Source organism: Pipra filicauda, unplaced genomic scaffold (assembly GCF_003945595.2).
Source record: "Pipra filicauda isolate LSUMZ 115617 unplaced genomic scaffold, ASM394559v2 scaffold10_size6260569_pilon, whole genome shotgun sequence".
NCBI lineage: Eukaryota > Metazoa > Chordata > Aves > Passeriformes > Pipridae > Pipra > Pipra filicauda.
In genome coordinates, this window is record NW_024103541.1 from 1,311,247 (window position 1) to 1,327,228 (window position 15,982).

General features: G+C 44.9%; 1 protein-coding gene and 1 long non-coding RNA gene across 2 annotated transcripts in view; one reads left to right on the forward strand and one right to left on the reverse strand.

Annotated features, from left to right (window-relative positions):
- TFCP2L1 (transcription factor CP2 like 1) overlaps nt 1–13,496 on the reverse strand; it is a 37,167-nt gene extending 23,671 nt beyond the window's left edge. The window contains 3 exon segments of the mRNA XM_027725612.2: nt 8,903–8,942; nt 8,944–9,055; nt 13,255–13,496. Coding sequence (XP_027581413.1) covers nt 8,903–8,942; nt 8,944–9,055; nt 13,255–13,316 — 214 coding nt within the window. The 5' untranslated portion in view covers nt 13,317–13,496.
- Nucleotides 13,497–13,543: 47 nt separating this feature from the next.
- Nucleotides 13,544–15,647, forward strand: LOC113990313. The gene is made up of 3 exons (XR_003541600.2): nt 13,544–13,759; nt 14,288–14,406; nt 15,160–15,647. It is a non-coding gene; the product is annotated as an uncharacterized LOC113990313 (long non-coding RNA).
- Nucleotides 15,648–15,982: the final 335 nt, after the last annotated feature.

A 15,982-nucleotide genomic window follows, 5' to 3' on the forward strand; every position in this document is an offset into this window, starting at 1 on the left:
CCCTACAAAAGTCTGTGGAAAGATAAAAAAAAAAAAACAACAAACAACTGAGACTCCTCTTTTTCAGAATGGATCCACACAGCACTGGACAGAACCAGCCTGGAAACTGTTTGATTATTAAGCCAAGCTGGCCAATAAAAATTCCATGTAGCAACTTTATATGGACATCCTCAAGAGCGCACAGATAAAGGCAAAGGAATGCTGACAGTAAAACGCAGCATGTAGAACGAGGGGGAGGGAAAAAAAGCAAGCATTTATCGTCCCAAACCAAAGCACATCCAGCAGGCAGGAGGATCACCTTTGAAACAGCCAAACACAACTATTCAGGGCATCAGGCACATACAAAGATTTTTCTGACAAGAAAGATTAATGAACCCCCAGGGTAAACAGACAAGAGTGACAGAGCTGGCATCTGAACTTGCATGCTTGATTACCCACACCTCTTTAGCCAGTCACAAGCAAAAATAAAAATCAGCATGACTTGCTCAAGTGTCCCATGTGTGGAAACTGCAGGAAAAGCAGCAAAAGCAGAACCCTCAATCCCTGAGCCACAAATGGCAGTGGATATTCTGCAGTTGCTTACTGTAGCCTCATTTGACAAGATGCTGTAGATGTTTATCCAGTGGATATTATGAATTCACCAGCTACACAATAGGCCACCCTGAAAGTTCCCGCTAAGCTAGGAACATGGAAATCCTGCAAAGGAGGACAAGCTGTGGGCCAGGAAATGCAAAAGGATCACTAGAGACAACCTCATACTGCAAGCTCATCTTGCCCCACATCCTATCTTCAACACAGCACCCAGAGATGAAGCACAGTGAATGCCATCAGCCTTTTCCTTGTCGTATCTTCCCAGTTTCTGATATTCAGTATCCAGATTGCATCCACATTAAACTGCCCAGTCACAACCAATGCTCATTAACTCCTGTGTGGTCTCCTTCTGAACTTGCTCATACTGTGGCAATCAGAACCACAATTTACACATCTTGCTTTAGTATTCAGAGTCTTGCCCTTCACCTGCCTCCTGCCTGTTTCCTCCTGCAGATAAGCTGCCTTAGTTCCACCATGTTCTGGTACCCATCCGAGTTCAGCACCAGGATACCTGCTCTACTTCCCCCTGCCACCAGGGCATCAAGACTACAGGAACACAGAAGAGCAGTTAAACTACTTATTCTACTACCACGCCATAGAGCTTCACTGCTTATGTTTTTCCTCCTTTTACAACCTGCCCTCAATCAAGGGGGTTTCTTTGTCCCCCTCTTTCTCTTTTCCTACCTCTTTCTTGAGGGAAAGCCAACACATGCCTCAGAGCCAAGTTTGTTGCAGGAAAATTTCACTGCTCATTTACTATATGAACATTTGACAGAGCCCTACTCTCCCCAGACTTTTGAAGATGGTCTGTTTTACAGTGGTGACTCTTCATAGCTAACAGGCACTAACAGAAATACTCATTTACAGTGGTTTCCACTCAAAAGAGGGGGAGGTACATTTAAATCCCTGAAGACTACAGTCCAGCTTTGAATCAAGGACACAAAACAAGCCAGAAGACACAGAAACACCCCAATTGCTAAACTCACTGTGTGCACTTGGGCTTCTCTTGCATAGACCCCATCTACTTTACTGGATCCCACCTAATCTAAGCCATGTTATAAACTTTGACTTTTAATATAAATTAATCAGTGAAGAAATTATAGACTTCCAATTGAAAGCTGAAAAAATATCTACCCTGTGAAAACAATTTCTTCCTGTATTTCCACTTCTCTAGCATGTACTTGAAACACTCAGGATTATCTTAGTCACATCTGTCCAGCTCAGAAAACCTCAGCCCCCTCTGTGTAAGTAAAAAATACAGGCTTTTTCTGGTTTCAACCCGTTCTAAGTCAGTTTGGACAACAGGTTTTATAGCTCTGTAAGAGTAACTTTGTGTGTAATATTTACTTGAGCTTCAGATAAGTAAAAAGAATGGTCCTGGGTGAGGGTGCTGAGGAGGGATGCAGAAAAGCTGAGTATGTTTCCTGACCCCACCTAGCAGCTCCCTCAGATGCCCTTAGGTAAGTCGCTTCCTTTACCACATTTCTGCAGTTAATAAACTGGGAGAAGCAAGACCCAGTCCTGCATGTGGCTGCTCAATCAGTGCCTACCACAGGGAAGGGGAGGACATGTAATTGGCAACTGCCCTATCAAAGCAGACCGTACCTTCCACACTGCTCACAAGTGTGGCACCAAGCTAGGACAAGAGCACTGCTCCAGTGCTTGCTGTCTAGTTCCAGGAACACATATTAAATTCTTGGTAGGAAGCAAATGGGAGAAAAAGCGGGTTTTTTCCTACCTCTTTGGGGGGGGAAAAAAAGCATATTCTCCTATAAAAAAGTATATTATTTCTATAAAAACAGCTAATCATGTCAAACCTCCAGCATTTCTCAAGCTTTTTACTGCTACCTAAAATGTGATCTTTTAGGACACTGCAAATTAGAGGAAGCTAATCGGAAAATTTCCACATCTTCTCAGATTGGTAGGTACATTGATACAAACACCAGAGCCTGTAAAATTACAGGCAAAAATTTCATTATCATAATTAAAGGAATCTCAAAGTAAATATGAGTAATGGGGTAAAGTAAAAAAATTACATGGAATACAAGGGAAAAATCTTCCAGTTATTCTCACATTTCTCACCACAGTCAGAGGAACTTCTGAGCACTCCCTTCCTTCACAGATATTTAAGATTTATGGGAGAACAAAATGCAATCTAGGGGCTTCCAGTAGGAGCTGTGCACAGGCTACAGTCCAGCAAGTTCATAGTCCCATTTGAATTTTATCCAGATGTTAGCAACAGAAGAAAGGATTACAAAAAGAATAGAAAACAGCCTCTTGGTTAAAAGACAACTGAGATTCTAGCTTCCTAGGGACAACAGAAGTCAGATGCTCTACTTACGCAGAGGTGCCTTGTCATCTGAAGTAAGATTCATAGTGAGCTTAGGGATGGTGTGGTTTGGAGACAGGGTTGTTTATCCTGGGCTGCCAAGTGAAGACAGAGCTGCCAAACACATGGGGAAATTGCTTCTAGCACAATTAATGGCTTCAGTTGAGACACTAGAACCTACTCAGAGCTGTCTTCAAAGTCAGGCAGGAGACAAATTCCTTTTCTGAATATGAAGTGCACCACAAGAACCAAAACCACCAAGTAGCCAGTCTCAGATATGGGAAAGACAAACCAGCTTCATTAGGCATTTTTTAAGCCATCCAAAACCAGGAACAGAGTGGAAAGGGGTCAAGGAGCAGCATGGCAGCTCACAACGATTAGGGAACAAGGATGCCGAGGAGGGGAGCCACCAGGGAGTACCTGGTGCTCAGTCTCAACAACACAAAGTCATTGTTGCGCCTGTGATCTCAGGCAAGGGTGGAGTGCATGTCCACAGGGAGAAGCCACCAGCAGCAGAGCTCCTACAAATGCCCAGGGCCTGGTCAGTGGTGGCAGTGACTAGCATGGGACAAAGCAAAAATATCCCCACAAGCAAAGCTATAATTAAACCAGAAGCACACCCAGCTAGAACTCAGCCTTCTCTACACTTCATTTAGGCAAATAAAGAATTGTTCCAGGAAAAGTACAAACATCCAGGCAGTTGTGACCCCATAAAAACTCAATTACGTAGGAGTTAACGTCAATACAAAACAGCTTTTTTTCATTTACTGTAAATCCCAGTGTTTAAAACTGGGTTCTCTGGCTGTAGAAGATTAGACAACCAAATTTGAACTTTAGACTTTTTAAGGGAGGCAAAGGTTCTCTTTTGCCTTCTGTTGTAAGCAGTTTCATCTCCTACCCAAACAATTAGCAATTGACTCCAAAGTGTCCTCTTCAGCTTCTCCTTGCCCAGGGCTTTCTACACCTTTCCTTGGAGAAGAAACCAGAACACATCTGCAGTGAGCTGAGGCAGGACAACACCCAGCAGGTTTTAAATGCAGCACTGTTTAAAGTGCACCAGCTTATGCACATGTGTCTTGAATCTGGATATATGCCTTTGCAGCCTGGGATTGAAATGTGGGGCTTTTGCTTAGGTGCGATCCAGACTCACACTAAGTCCATCTTTAGCTCCATGAGGCAGCTGTTGCTCATGCACCTCTACAGCAATATCATCACAGGTTTCCTCAGGTGTCAGTGGTTTATTCTCATGGTTTTTGTTTTGGGCTTGTTTCTTTTCTGAACCATCTAGATCTGGCAGTAAGGCTGACTCCTGGAAGATACAGTAAAGCAGAGACGGCCAGCCTTCCAAACCCTAACCAGCTGTATACTAAAATCCTCACATGGCCAAGAACCTCAAGTCACACACTGCAGATCTGAACAGAGCCCAGGAAAACTTTACAGGCAAGTGACAGCCAGTTACTCTTAAGTACCACTGGGGGACTGGGCTGGATTTGTCACACAGCCTGCTCTCAGTGACCCTCTGCCATCAACCTTAACCACGCTCTATTTGAAGTAATTGAGACCCGAGGCTCTGAGCCAGCCTAATGCTGGTCATGAAACAAAACCATGACTTGAACAGCTCAAAGTCCACATGTGGTTCTGGCACTACAAGCTGATTCCCTTGAGCAATGACTTTCAGGTTTTTGTGATTTTTGGCATTTTGTTTTTTAAAGGAATGATTTTATTTCCTCATATTTATTAGCACTCAGATCTACTGTACACAGTGCTCGTTTCCTCTACATTCCTCCTGCTGCAATTTCTGGAACCACCTTTCATTGCTCCCATTTCTCTCCATGTTTGAAACTGGTTTCAACCAGCCATGGTCAAACCACACCCCATATGACTGCAGACCACGGAATATGCACTGCATCAAGCTGTCTTGCTAAAGCAGTGGTTTGTAACATGGTTGCTGGTTGATTGTTTTTCTGAAAATCCCTATCCACAAGAGACACTGAAATAGTGCTAAAAGGCAGGCTAGTTCCAGAAATGTTAGGCCATGTTTGTGCTGCAGACTTCTGGACAGTGTAGCTCTGTTGACAGATGTGAATCCCGACCAAAGGAGAAGTGCCAGCAGCAGCTTCTAATGTGAGGACAGCACCTTTACCAGTTTTGCAGACTGAAGGTGGAGTGGTGTTGAGACACCATACTAATAAGCCTATACTTTGTCCCATTGGATGAGTAATCCTCCTGAGATCCAGTAAAGACCTCTTAATGAAGGAACTGCCCTAAAGAATAGCAAACTAAGCCTGTGTTCAATTTGGCTCCAGTTTCCCAAGGAATGTGGGAAGGCAGGGGGGTAAGAGATCAGGAAAGACAAGTGTAATGAGTCAGTCTTTGGAAACCAAGCTAAGGATTTGACTCTAGTTACTTCATTTACAGGCTGGTTCTCGAGCTGCGGCCAGCAAGCACTCATGGTTTCAAACTGGAGTAGACAAGCTTGGGACTCTGCCACTGCCGAACGTCCCCAAGTCAACTTAACACTACAGCTAAACTCATTCCCCTGTGCTCCCTCACAGATACTTCCCCTGCCTTTGCTGAAAACACTGGTCTCTGCTCTCCAGCTCAGGAGTCCTCTCAGCCTCCACTCTTGTAGAGAGCCCAGGCCAGAGACCTCCTCCTCCTCAGCACCACTGGCCATCTCTCTGGGTCTATCCAGCAAGAAGCAAGGCTCATGAGAAGTAATTATGTTCCACAAGCCTGGAGCCCTCTCCCATCCGTACACAAATATAGCCACTGGATAGTCCTTCTTCTCAGCGCTTATGAAATCCTTTCAGATCTCACTTGAAATTCTCCACTGGTTCCTCTTCTATCTCTGCTATGTAACTTGGCCTTCAAGTTGCCACCCAGTATTTTCAGCTTTCCACATTTCATAGCTCTGTCAGGCCTGACCTTTATTCCATCCTGCCTGTGAACTACCTCCTGAGCTGGTCCACTCACCACCATTGAACCAGTCACGTGCAGAGAACGTGTTTCAGGGCAATAAGCAGAGCTGCTTCACGGTGACAAAAGGTCAGTTACTGCATGGTGAAGAGCTCAAGTTCAGAAGGAACATCTGAAGAGCAAGTGCCAAGAGTCACCTAGCAACCAGAATGCCCCATACCCTTTACTCACAGTTTGGGAAAGTTACCATACTGGATGTGAATTGCTTTGTTGGTGCTGGGACAGTCACTGTGTCTTTGTATCTGCCTTACTAGGAACTATGACTGACACACAGGCAGGGTGGAGGGACATTCATTAATGAAGTTACCCATTTGCTAAAGCAATCCATCCCAACACCCAAGCATACAAGGAAGAAGGGAAGTTTTATGTAAGTGTTTGGCCAAGCCACGATAAACACAGAGAGAGGGTAAGGTGCAAGAGGTGTCCCTTTGCTTACAGTCAGCATAAGGGGATAAGGTGTAGGGAATGGTCTAAATTGCTTCATGAGACATCTGTGGCATTGCAGCTGGATCACAGTGTTCTGGAGTCAGCTCCTCTGTTGTGCCAGGAGTATTGATTCCAGAAACCTCGGCTGCCCCAAGGTCCCCTTCACATACCTCCTCAAGCTCATACAACGTAATTCTATTAATGGGATTAGTTTTCTGACAGAGCCTTTAAATCCTCATCTCTTTTTAACCCAAGGCAACGTTCTCACCGATATCCCACCAACAGCAATTAGACACCCCAGCTCTGACCACAGCTGGTTGGAAGGTGGGTCCACCATCATTGTCTCCTCATATCTGTAGTTACCTCTAGTGAACCCACAAGTTTCTCACAGCAGTTCATATCCACATGTGACCATACTCCATTCCCCTTTTACTAACTAGCACAGGCAAGGGATTTTGGTCTAATGGATTTAGTATCAAGGCAAACTACACGTCAGACAAATTTACAGTTAAGGTCTGCCCTTGCTACAGGAGAGGGTCAGTGCTGGGAGCCAGAGTGCACCCAATGGTGTGGACTCTGAAGCAGCCTTTTGGAGTAGAGCAGAACAGCTTTTAAAGCAAGTACATTGCAAGATCACCAAAAAAAAAAAAAAAAAAAAGTCAATCTACATACAGAGAGCCTTGAATTTCAAAACACCCAGAGCAACTCAGTGTAAGGAGGAAAACAAAATGCTTGGGAGCTTAAATAAGTGAGGTGTGGATGCTCATGAGAAGGTAGCAGGCAGATACAAAGTTCCTGCCAAGGGGAACAGAAAGCAGTGAGCCAGTCAACTGTCAGAAGATGCACCACCTTATACTACTAATCACCCCTCCAGGACAAAGTGCTGTTTCCATGCACTGTGGCAAGCCAACAGAATTATGGGGTGCCCACTTCTTCCCCCAGCAGCTTCCCAACTCTGTCCCACTGCACAGCTCCTGCCAGCCTCATCTCTGCTTTGGTCCTCCAGGCCTGTCCAGCCTCATATTCTCTGGGGTACATTCTACAGGGACACATCCCACCTTTCTCCTTGAGGGATGAAAGACAGATGATACCCAAGAAATGCCAAGGAAACAGGTCAGTACTGTGTCAAGCTGTAGCAGGAGACAACTCCTTGCAATAGTAAGCAGGACAAAGCCAAACACAGCATGGTCTATCTGAAAGGCAGTAACAGTCTTACTTTGCATAGGAAAACACAGACTATTCCAGTTAGAGTTTTTTAAAACTCGTGGAATTGTGTAAAGAGTTGTCTAGCTTTTTCCTTACCAAGGTAAAACAGCAGGCACTGCTTCATGTATGCTAAAATATTTGGCCATTGCCTGCTTTTCATTAAAAAAATCTTTTATCCCAATACAGGAAAGAATTGCATTTCACAGGAAGATTCATCTCAATCTCCCCCTTGATATGCCCCGTATCACCTCCTGGGGTCTGCTGTGTTTAGATGGATAAACTGGGAAGCATCTAAAGCATTTTTTGATCCTGGGAGACAGAACAGTGCCGGCTGATGTGACAGGAAACACCTGGCTCCTTGGGTAGGGCCTGCAGTACTCAGCTGATCCTTCTGTAGGGCTCCATGGGTCTACCAGCTACCACCACAGATCCAGCAGCCAGCTGCACGTGAGGTCAGACTCCAAAGGAGATCAGGGCTCTGATTTCTACCAGCACTGAGAGAAACCTACGCAGGGAGGCACTCAAGTGAGCATCCTACTCAGTGTATGAAGCTTAAAGAGCTGGGGCAGTGTCCTGAAGCAGAAGAGGATCTCAGTAACAGTGCAGACACCCTCCAGGTTGTTGTTGTCAGGCTAATGCCCTTGTTTACAGCCCAGCAGAAAATAAGCATACTATGTTAGCATAATAAATGCCTGGAGAGGTCTGATCCCTTCAAGACCCACATGCAGGAGCTGCTGCAAAGTGACAGCCAAACACCAACCAGAGATGTGTCTGCATGAATTCTGCCAAATGGAGGGGGGCGGGGGGAAAGTGTAGAGAAATACACAGTGCTTGTTTATCCAGGAGTAAAAACTAGCCTATGAGGTCAGTTATAGAGGACTTTGATGCACTGAACCCTGGCAACTTGTCAAGTTAGGCACTGAGCAGAGCCATATCTCAAAGCCAGTGTGAATGAGGTCATGCTCTGCCCAGACCACAGAGCAGCCCTTGGATACCTGTTAACTCATCCTCTGGCAATGCCTTCCAGCATCCAACTTTGCCAAAGTTTGCCCATCTGCTTATCAATCTGGCCTTGTGGCTGCAGTTTAAGTTGTCTGAGATCTAGCCAGTACTTGGCCACAGGGAACTGTACATGCTACAACACTGCTTTAAGCAGACAGTTAAATCAGTGGTACTTCATTATTTTATAATAGTTGATAATCTGGTATCTAAATATGAAAAATTAAATACTCCTCCTTTCCTCCACCCCCTCCCCATCTCTATCCCTCTTTTCCCATCCCGCTGCCCTCCCGGTGAGACAAGTATGGGATTAAATCTCTCATCAACTGTTCCCAGAAAATGTGCTCTTCTTCAGTGTAGTGCAAACCCTACCTTGGTTGAGGTAGGTCAGGGTTTCTTCGTGCAGTTTCACAGGCAGGTGATGTGGCTGTGCAGAGGACGTACTGAAAGGGTGGCAGTTTGGCATCATTCTCAGGAGACAGCTGCGGTTCTTCCTGCTTGAAAATCGGCAGCGCAAGGACATCTCTGCAACACGCAATTCACAGACATTTAGTTACAAAGAGTTTATGGAATATCCTAGCCTAAATCTCCACTTGGTTCTCATGATCTGGTATAATGGAGAGGGTCTCTGAGGAAACAGAGTTAAAATGGCTAAAAGAGAAAGAATTCTGCCTGTATAAAGTAACCAGGACACTTCTGCCTCTAGGACATCAGCACTGCACAAAAAAAGAACACACCACTGGCAATACAGAACGTCTGAGAATTAATTTATGTTTTTAAAAATTACATCAGATTTACTTTTCAGTTAAGCAGTTTTCTTGATGAGGACAAAAATTACCAAAAATAGATTCTTCATCCTTCTGGAAGTACATATGTTTAAGAGTTCTTGGGTTCTCAGATGAAAGCCTTTCAGGGAAAAAAAAAAGCAAGCAAGAAAGGGCACTTTAACAGTTGAATCTCTGGTTAGTAAAATGTCTACAAGCAGCAACCAAGGGCAAGGAACAGACACAGCTCTGGTGTAAAAAGGAGACATTCAGGTAAATAATGGCATGAATCCTGCTGGATTAATTGACTCATGAGATCTCCATGCACTCTAAATAAGCCTGGTCCCAAGTAATCACATAGCTCTTAAGTCAGCACTGGGCCATCTTCATAAATGCACACAAAGGTGCTCAGGAGAAGCTTCACCAGGACCTGCACATAGTCCCTGTCCTCACTTCTTTACAAGATGTTGATGCTGACCTGCCTGCTGATTTAGTGTCAGGCTGATCCCAACCCACACTAATCCCCAAGCAGAACTGGTATTAGCAAGGCTGAGAGCTCAACAAATGATTAGTTGATTAGTACAAAATGAGATGACAGGAATAAGCATCCTTGTCTCAGCCTGTCTGATACTGAAGAACCACATTAGCCCTACCCATGTCACAAACACTTCTGATCATTGTGTCCATCTACTTAAGACATTAATATCCTTCCAAATTAGGAGGATTATGTTGAACATGGAGACAATTCAGAATAAGATTCTTTTTCTCCTGCATTTCCTCCAGATGTGTGAAGACTTGAGATTCCCATTACAGAGGCTGCAGTTCTGCTCCTTTTCATAATCTCATATACAAAAAGCTTTAAGAAAAAACATCCAGGAACATACCAGCATGTACAGGCATGCACCCTAAAAGCGTATTAAGAATTTTTGCCTTGCCTGTTCAGTTAATGATCCACTCGTAGCACCCACAACCTTGAAGGCTACCCAGGTCATGAGTGAAACAGTGCAGCAGTTTAGAGCAAACTGCTGAAGTGCCTGGTTCAACCATAGGTCCCCTCTTATTTATGGCAAAATAAAGCCAAAGAGCAAAATGTGCCATTTCAGACACAAACAGGAGAAAAGAAACACCCATCTCTGTTTCCATTCTCTCTTCCAACCCCACGCCCTCCATGTTATCACCCACTCAAAGGCATCCAGCCCCATTTGCTTACTGGCATTACTGACATAATCACGGCTCTTGCCTAACTGCTGCCACAGAGAGGGTTTTTTTCCTTAGTGATGATTTACTACAGTAACGAAGTGACAGAAATGCCTGCAGTAGATTTCTGAAATAGATAGCATTGCTCCACACACATGCAGGATCTGATACTGCTCCAGAGTCATCTCGTTCACAGATGCCAACATTTGCTCTTAACACACTCATCTGCACAATGCCACTGGAATGTGTGCGGCTTTACAGACGAGAACAGGTCAAAAACTCCAAAGCCCAAAACGTCTGCAGTTCAGCAGAAAGTCTGGCCCAGGTTTAACAGTTAGGGATGAGGAATTTGTACACCTACTCACCTGAAACAACTGAGAAATTTAGGCAAGAGGATATCAAAATTCCACCAATACCATATTTCACATCAGGCTCTTAGCACCCCTGCACTTGCCAGAACAGCTGTCTGATTGCTGAAGACTGTAAGCATGGAGGAATCCACGATTTGGTTTCTTAAAAGCTTCGCCATACTAAAGCCCCAGTGAAGCCACACAATTCAATCACATTTTTATTCTTGGAGCATTTGAACTACTGGCCTGTGGTATCCGTGGCTTTGGGTCAAGACCTTCTAAAACATTCCACCTTATTAAAAATGTTTGGAAGCTAGGAGGTGAAGACTTAAAAGAATTTTTAAGTTAAGTATATAAGCCATCGCAATATTCAACTCTTAAAAAAAAAAAAAAAAAAGGTGAACTTCTTAAAACTCTCACAAGTTTCACCTTTTTGCTAAAACTTTCCAGTTCTGGTCTTAACCAACACTTAGACCCGAGAACAAAGTTATTTGAGAGTTCAGTCAGCTGACAGAACAGAAAGTAAAACATGTACTTAGTTTTTATAAAAACTGAATGAAGATTTACAAGGATTTTTCTGTAATATCATCTTGCTTTAACTACAAACGAGGTATGGCAGAACTTACACGGATGCCTCAGATACTTTGCAGAAATCAAAGACTTTCTGTGTATAATTTATATAAACTTTTCTTACAGCAACTTCAAGAATTGTACTATTTCAGTTTTCCGTGCAGAGTCGCTACAAGGGGGTATGGAAAGCCTTCAGAAAGGAAAGCTCAGCAGAAAAATGCCCCTCTTAGAAATGCATATCTTGACACATTCTCGTGGAAAGTGAATTGGCCAGAATTAAGAGGTCTCTACACAAAAATGAGGGGTTTGTTCAACCAACCTTCCCTGAAACACCCGAGGGCATTGTTGCCATAAAACTGATTTTAGGGCTTTTAGTCCCAGATCAAAAACACCACGGTCACAGTAGCAGATACTCACTAAAGCTGAAGTTTGTTCCTAAAACACTGACAGGTCACTGCCATACCAGCAGCCTTCCTGACAGAAAGGTATCCTTTATCCCCCAGCTAGCATCAAGCCAGCAAAAATAAGCAAATGTGTTTTCTGGCCAATTAGACAAAATTTAAATTGAGGACTCAAGCCTGACCCAGACCTGATGATCTTGAAGCACTGTGCTACAAACCCATTATGAAGCAGTTAATGAAGCAGCCTGAGCACCATAAACACTCTCTAACGCTGAGAATACACACAAGTAACAATGCTGATGCTCCTCTGCTACTGCCGTCCTCACTGTCCTAAACTAATCAGATCTGCAAGCACAAAGCAAGAGAACAAGACTTTTGCCACATACATGTTGTGAAACTGACTTATTGAAACAGAGGGACGACGTGAAGAATCTTGTATGAAGAAGTGGAGAAGCTGCCAGAAAGTAAGAATCTTACAGTACCGTATCATTTGATAATGGGAGATTATTATTTAGAACAAAAAAAAAAAAAAATTCCTTTGCAAATACACTAATAGGGAGTAGGAATAGACCAGATAGCATGTCTCCTTGAAAAGGAAGTATTATCTGTGTTGGAAGTGCTTCCCCAGACAAACTCAATGTTCTCTCAAGAGGGGTTGTTTAGGGGTACATTTGAAAGTCAGGCTCTTGGGCCACAGCCAGGTTCTCCACTGCCATAATTCAGCAAAATCCCCCTTTGGCGGAGCAGCAGCAGCAATCGACACCAGCTGACGGCTCAGCTTTACATCTTCAGAAAACAAATAATTCACAAGCAACCAGCAAAAAGGAAACTCCCAAAGTTGCCTGCTTTCACATCGGTTAGAGGGAGGAAACACGGGTTTGTGCTACACATGTTACAGACTATTGTTTAGCAGCCCTTGTACTTAAATTAGGCGCATTTAATTAAACGCAACTGTGCGGAGGCAGGAAAAAGCTGGTTTTAGCAAGTTCAGAAAGGGAAATTCTGAGCTTTACATACACCGTCCCAAAAAGCTGAGAAAGAAATCCCGTCCCCAGAAAACTGCGTGCCTTCTCAGTTTGCCAGAAGGCGTTTTCCACAGACTTTTGACAGCGCCTGGCCGCTGCCGCACCTCCTCCCTTTGAGCCGCGCTACCTCAGCGCGGAGGAGAGGGAGCCCGGCACCAGCGGCAACGCAAAGCTGCACAGAGCTGTCTAACGAGGCGCTAAAGGAAAAAGAAGGGGGAAAACAAGAAAAAGGAACCCGCGGTCTCTCAGACGGAGGGAGAGGCGCTAACCCCGGTTAGGGCACCACGGAGGGCCGAGGGTACCGGGGGTGCCGCCGGGCAGCCGAGCGGGCGGCGGCGGGACGGGGGCACCCGACCCCCAAACACACACACAGACCGCTGTGCCAGGGCGCAGGGGCTCCCGCCGCCCGGGACTCACCGCAGGTAGCTGCCGGTCGAGTGCTGGTTGTAGTGCTCCGGCTGCGTGTGCCAAAACAGCATCTTGGGGGCGGCCCGGCGGCGGTCCCTGGGGCTGCGGAGGGGGCGGCCGCGCTGCCCACTCCAGGCGTGCCGGGCACGGCTGCCGCCAACTGGAGCCGCGGCCCCGGCGGCTCCCGCCGCTTTTATGGCTCAGCCGCGGCGGCCGCGGGTTGGCCGGGCCGGGGCTCCGGAGCCCGGCGAGCCCTCCCCCGGCCCGCCCCGCCGCCAGCCCCGGCCCCCGGGCGGGCACGGGCCGCCAACCCCGGGGCGGAGCGCCCGCCCCTGAGGGCAGGGCGGAGGCGGGCCCGGCCCGGAGCGGGGTTTGACGGGCCGTGGCGAGGGAAGGAGTGGATGGATACGGTCAGCCTGGCGACCCCTGGCTCTGCTGGACCTGCCCTGGACTCGGAATTGCCCGTGTTTTAAGCGGAGCCGCGGGAGTGACCTGGCAGCTCCATCCGACATCTGTATGAAATCTCTGCTCAGGTTCCGCTGAGGTCCCTGCTTGGGTGAATGACAGCTGGTTGCTTTAGTTATAGTAGTGTCTGTCTCTTACGCCGGCCTGTGCCTCATGTTAATGTGACCTTTGTGTCGGGGTATTTTCCGAGTGGGACAGCAAGAGGCAAAATTTGCCAGAGGAGGTGCAGTAACAAGAGAACAGCGTCAGGGACTAAACTCACCCCTAACCGTTCAAAACCCTCCTGCCTTTCCTATCTCAACTCCCCCTCTCAGTAAGGAGAAATCTGTTTCTTTGCCATTTCAGATTGCAGATCCTGATCCTCACAACACAAGGCTACCCATACCCATCATTTTCCTAAGCCTCTGCTTTCAGGGCACCTTCCTGTTCCATCAATCCTTTTCTGGTCTGACAGTTTGTGGAGGGAAAACAAAAGGGTAGAAGGGTTCCCTGTTTGGTCATTTTCTATTGTGTATCCACCAGCAGAAATGGAAACAGACCCTTAATTACTCTGAGTCATTAAACATATTTCAATCAGTTTTCAGGAGAAGACTTCTTATCTGTGAGGTTTCTGGTCAACTTTCAGCTGAGAAAAAGGCAGTTTACTCAACTACTCAAAGGTAGTTGTTGGCATTTGCTGTCAGATTTCACTGTCAGGTGAGTTTTTTCAGACAGGTGATTTTTCTATTCTCCTGCCATTATTATAGAATATTGATATTATCACAGCACTTATAGATCATTTTTAGGTCAAGTCAAATAGAGTCAGACACAGTATAGGCATTGGTTGTTTGTATCTTGAAAAGAAGAAAAAGGTAACCTGAAAGGTAACAGGAGCTTCATAGAGATGCTATGAATCCAGAAGTTTTTAAAGATGCATTGTTTATATCTGCTTGTCTCAGTTTCAGATTAAGAAACAGCGCAAATCAATGTGCCTTTAAGGTAGTTTCTCTTTCCTCTGTTACTACACAGCTAGACAAACATCTGGTTCTAACAAAGCCAAATGGTTGGAGTTATCTTGTTGCTTTTTTATACTCTTAAAAATATTTAGCTCTGCTCACACAACATCTGAGACCTTGATTGAGCAAAGCCTATATATAGTTCTTGTACAGAGAAACAAGACAAAGTTTGCTGAACTGTCCAAGGACTTCTCTAAACAGTAAATATCCTCCTACAGTTTGAGTAGTTTGCTGCACCAACTGGAGAAATATGAAGTCCAATGTAAGAGTAAATTACCATACCACATGAAACAAAGGATCCCATCAAGACTGGCATGTCAGTATTTTCTTTAATATCTTTCTGGAAAGTAAATATGTTGGAGTGAAAATTACTTTAAAATAGTCTGATTTGTTTCCTCTCTGGCCTGTTGCTGAATGGAGACAATAAGGTGAGATCTGCTAATTAATTTTACAGATAGTCTGGCAACAGCTTTGTCATCCAGATGTTTCTGTCCCTGCCATTCCTTGCTCAGCCAAATCTGAGGAAGAAAAAGACATCTTTGTTCCTTGTCTACCTCTCATGAAAGAAATTTCAGCCATCTTCTGGTCTAATTCCTGCTCTTCCCCCAGCCTGGAAACATGTACCACAGCATCAGATACCCTCTCCTGATCTTCCAAATCCACGACATCATACAGACCAAGTCCTCCTCTGCTCCCCTCTGGGGCTCCCTTGATCATCCAGCATCTGCTCTTCCTGTTACCCTAACACAGCCCCTCAGTAAAGAATTCTTCTCCTCTACAGTTTTCTCACCCAAGCCTCTCTTTGCTCTCCTACTCCCTTCCAGATCAAAGTAATTTCTTTCCCTCTGCTTTGCTCATTGCTCTTCATCTCTCTTTTTAGATGCTTGTTCAATTTGCCATGGTAAAATACTTTGATCATATGATTAAAAGGGATTGAGCGAATATTTTGTTTGCTGGATTTTTCTGCTAGAGGTAAAGTTATGAAGGACCTGGAGATACTTTTTGTGTGAAAAAGAGGTATTTTAAGAATAAGTATCTTTTTCTGTGGCTATTTGTGCCTGGACACAAAAGTACTGTGCCAGTGGGTTCAAGTTGGTATGAAGAGAAAAAAATATTTTAACTGTGTTAGTTCTTTTGATTAAAAAAAAAAAAGCAAAACAACAGTAAAAGACCCCAAACACACATACAAAAAACCCCCAAACAAAACAAAACACAAAACCTTCAAGCATTAGTATATGCACTTTCAGTTTAAGATGTTATTGCTTCCAAAGTTTGTT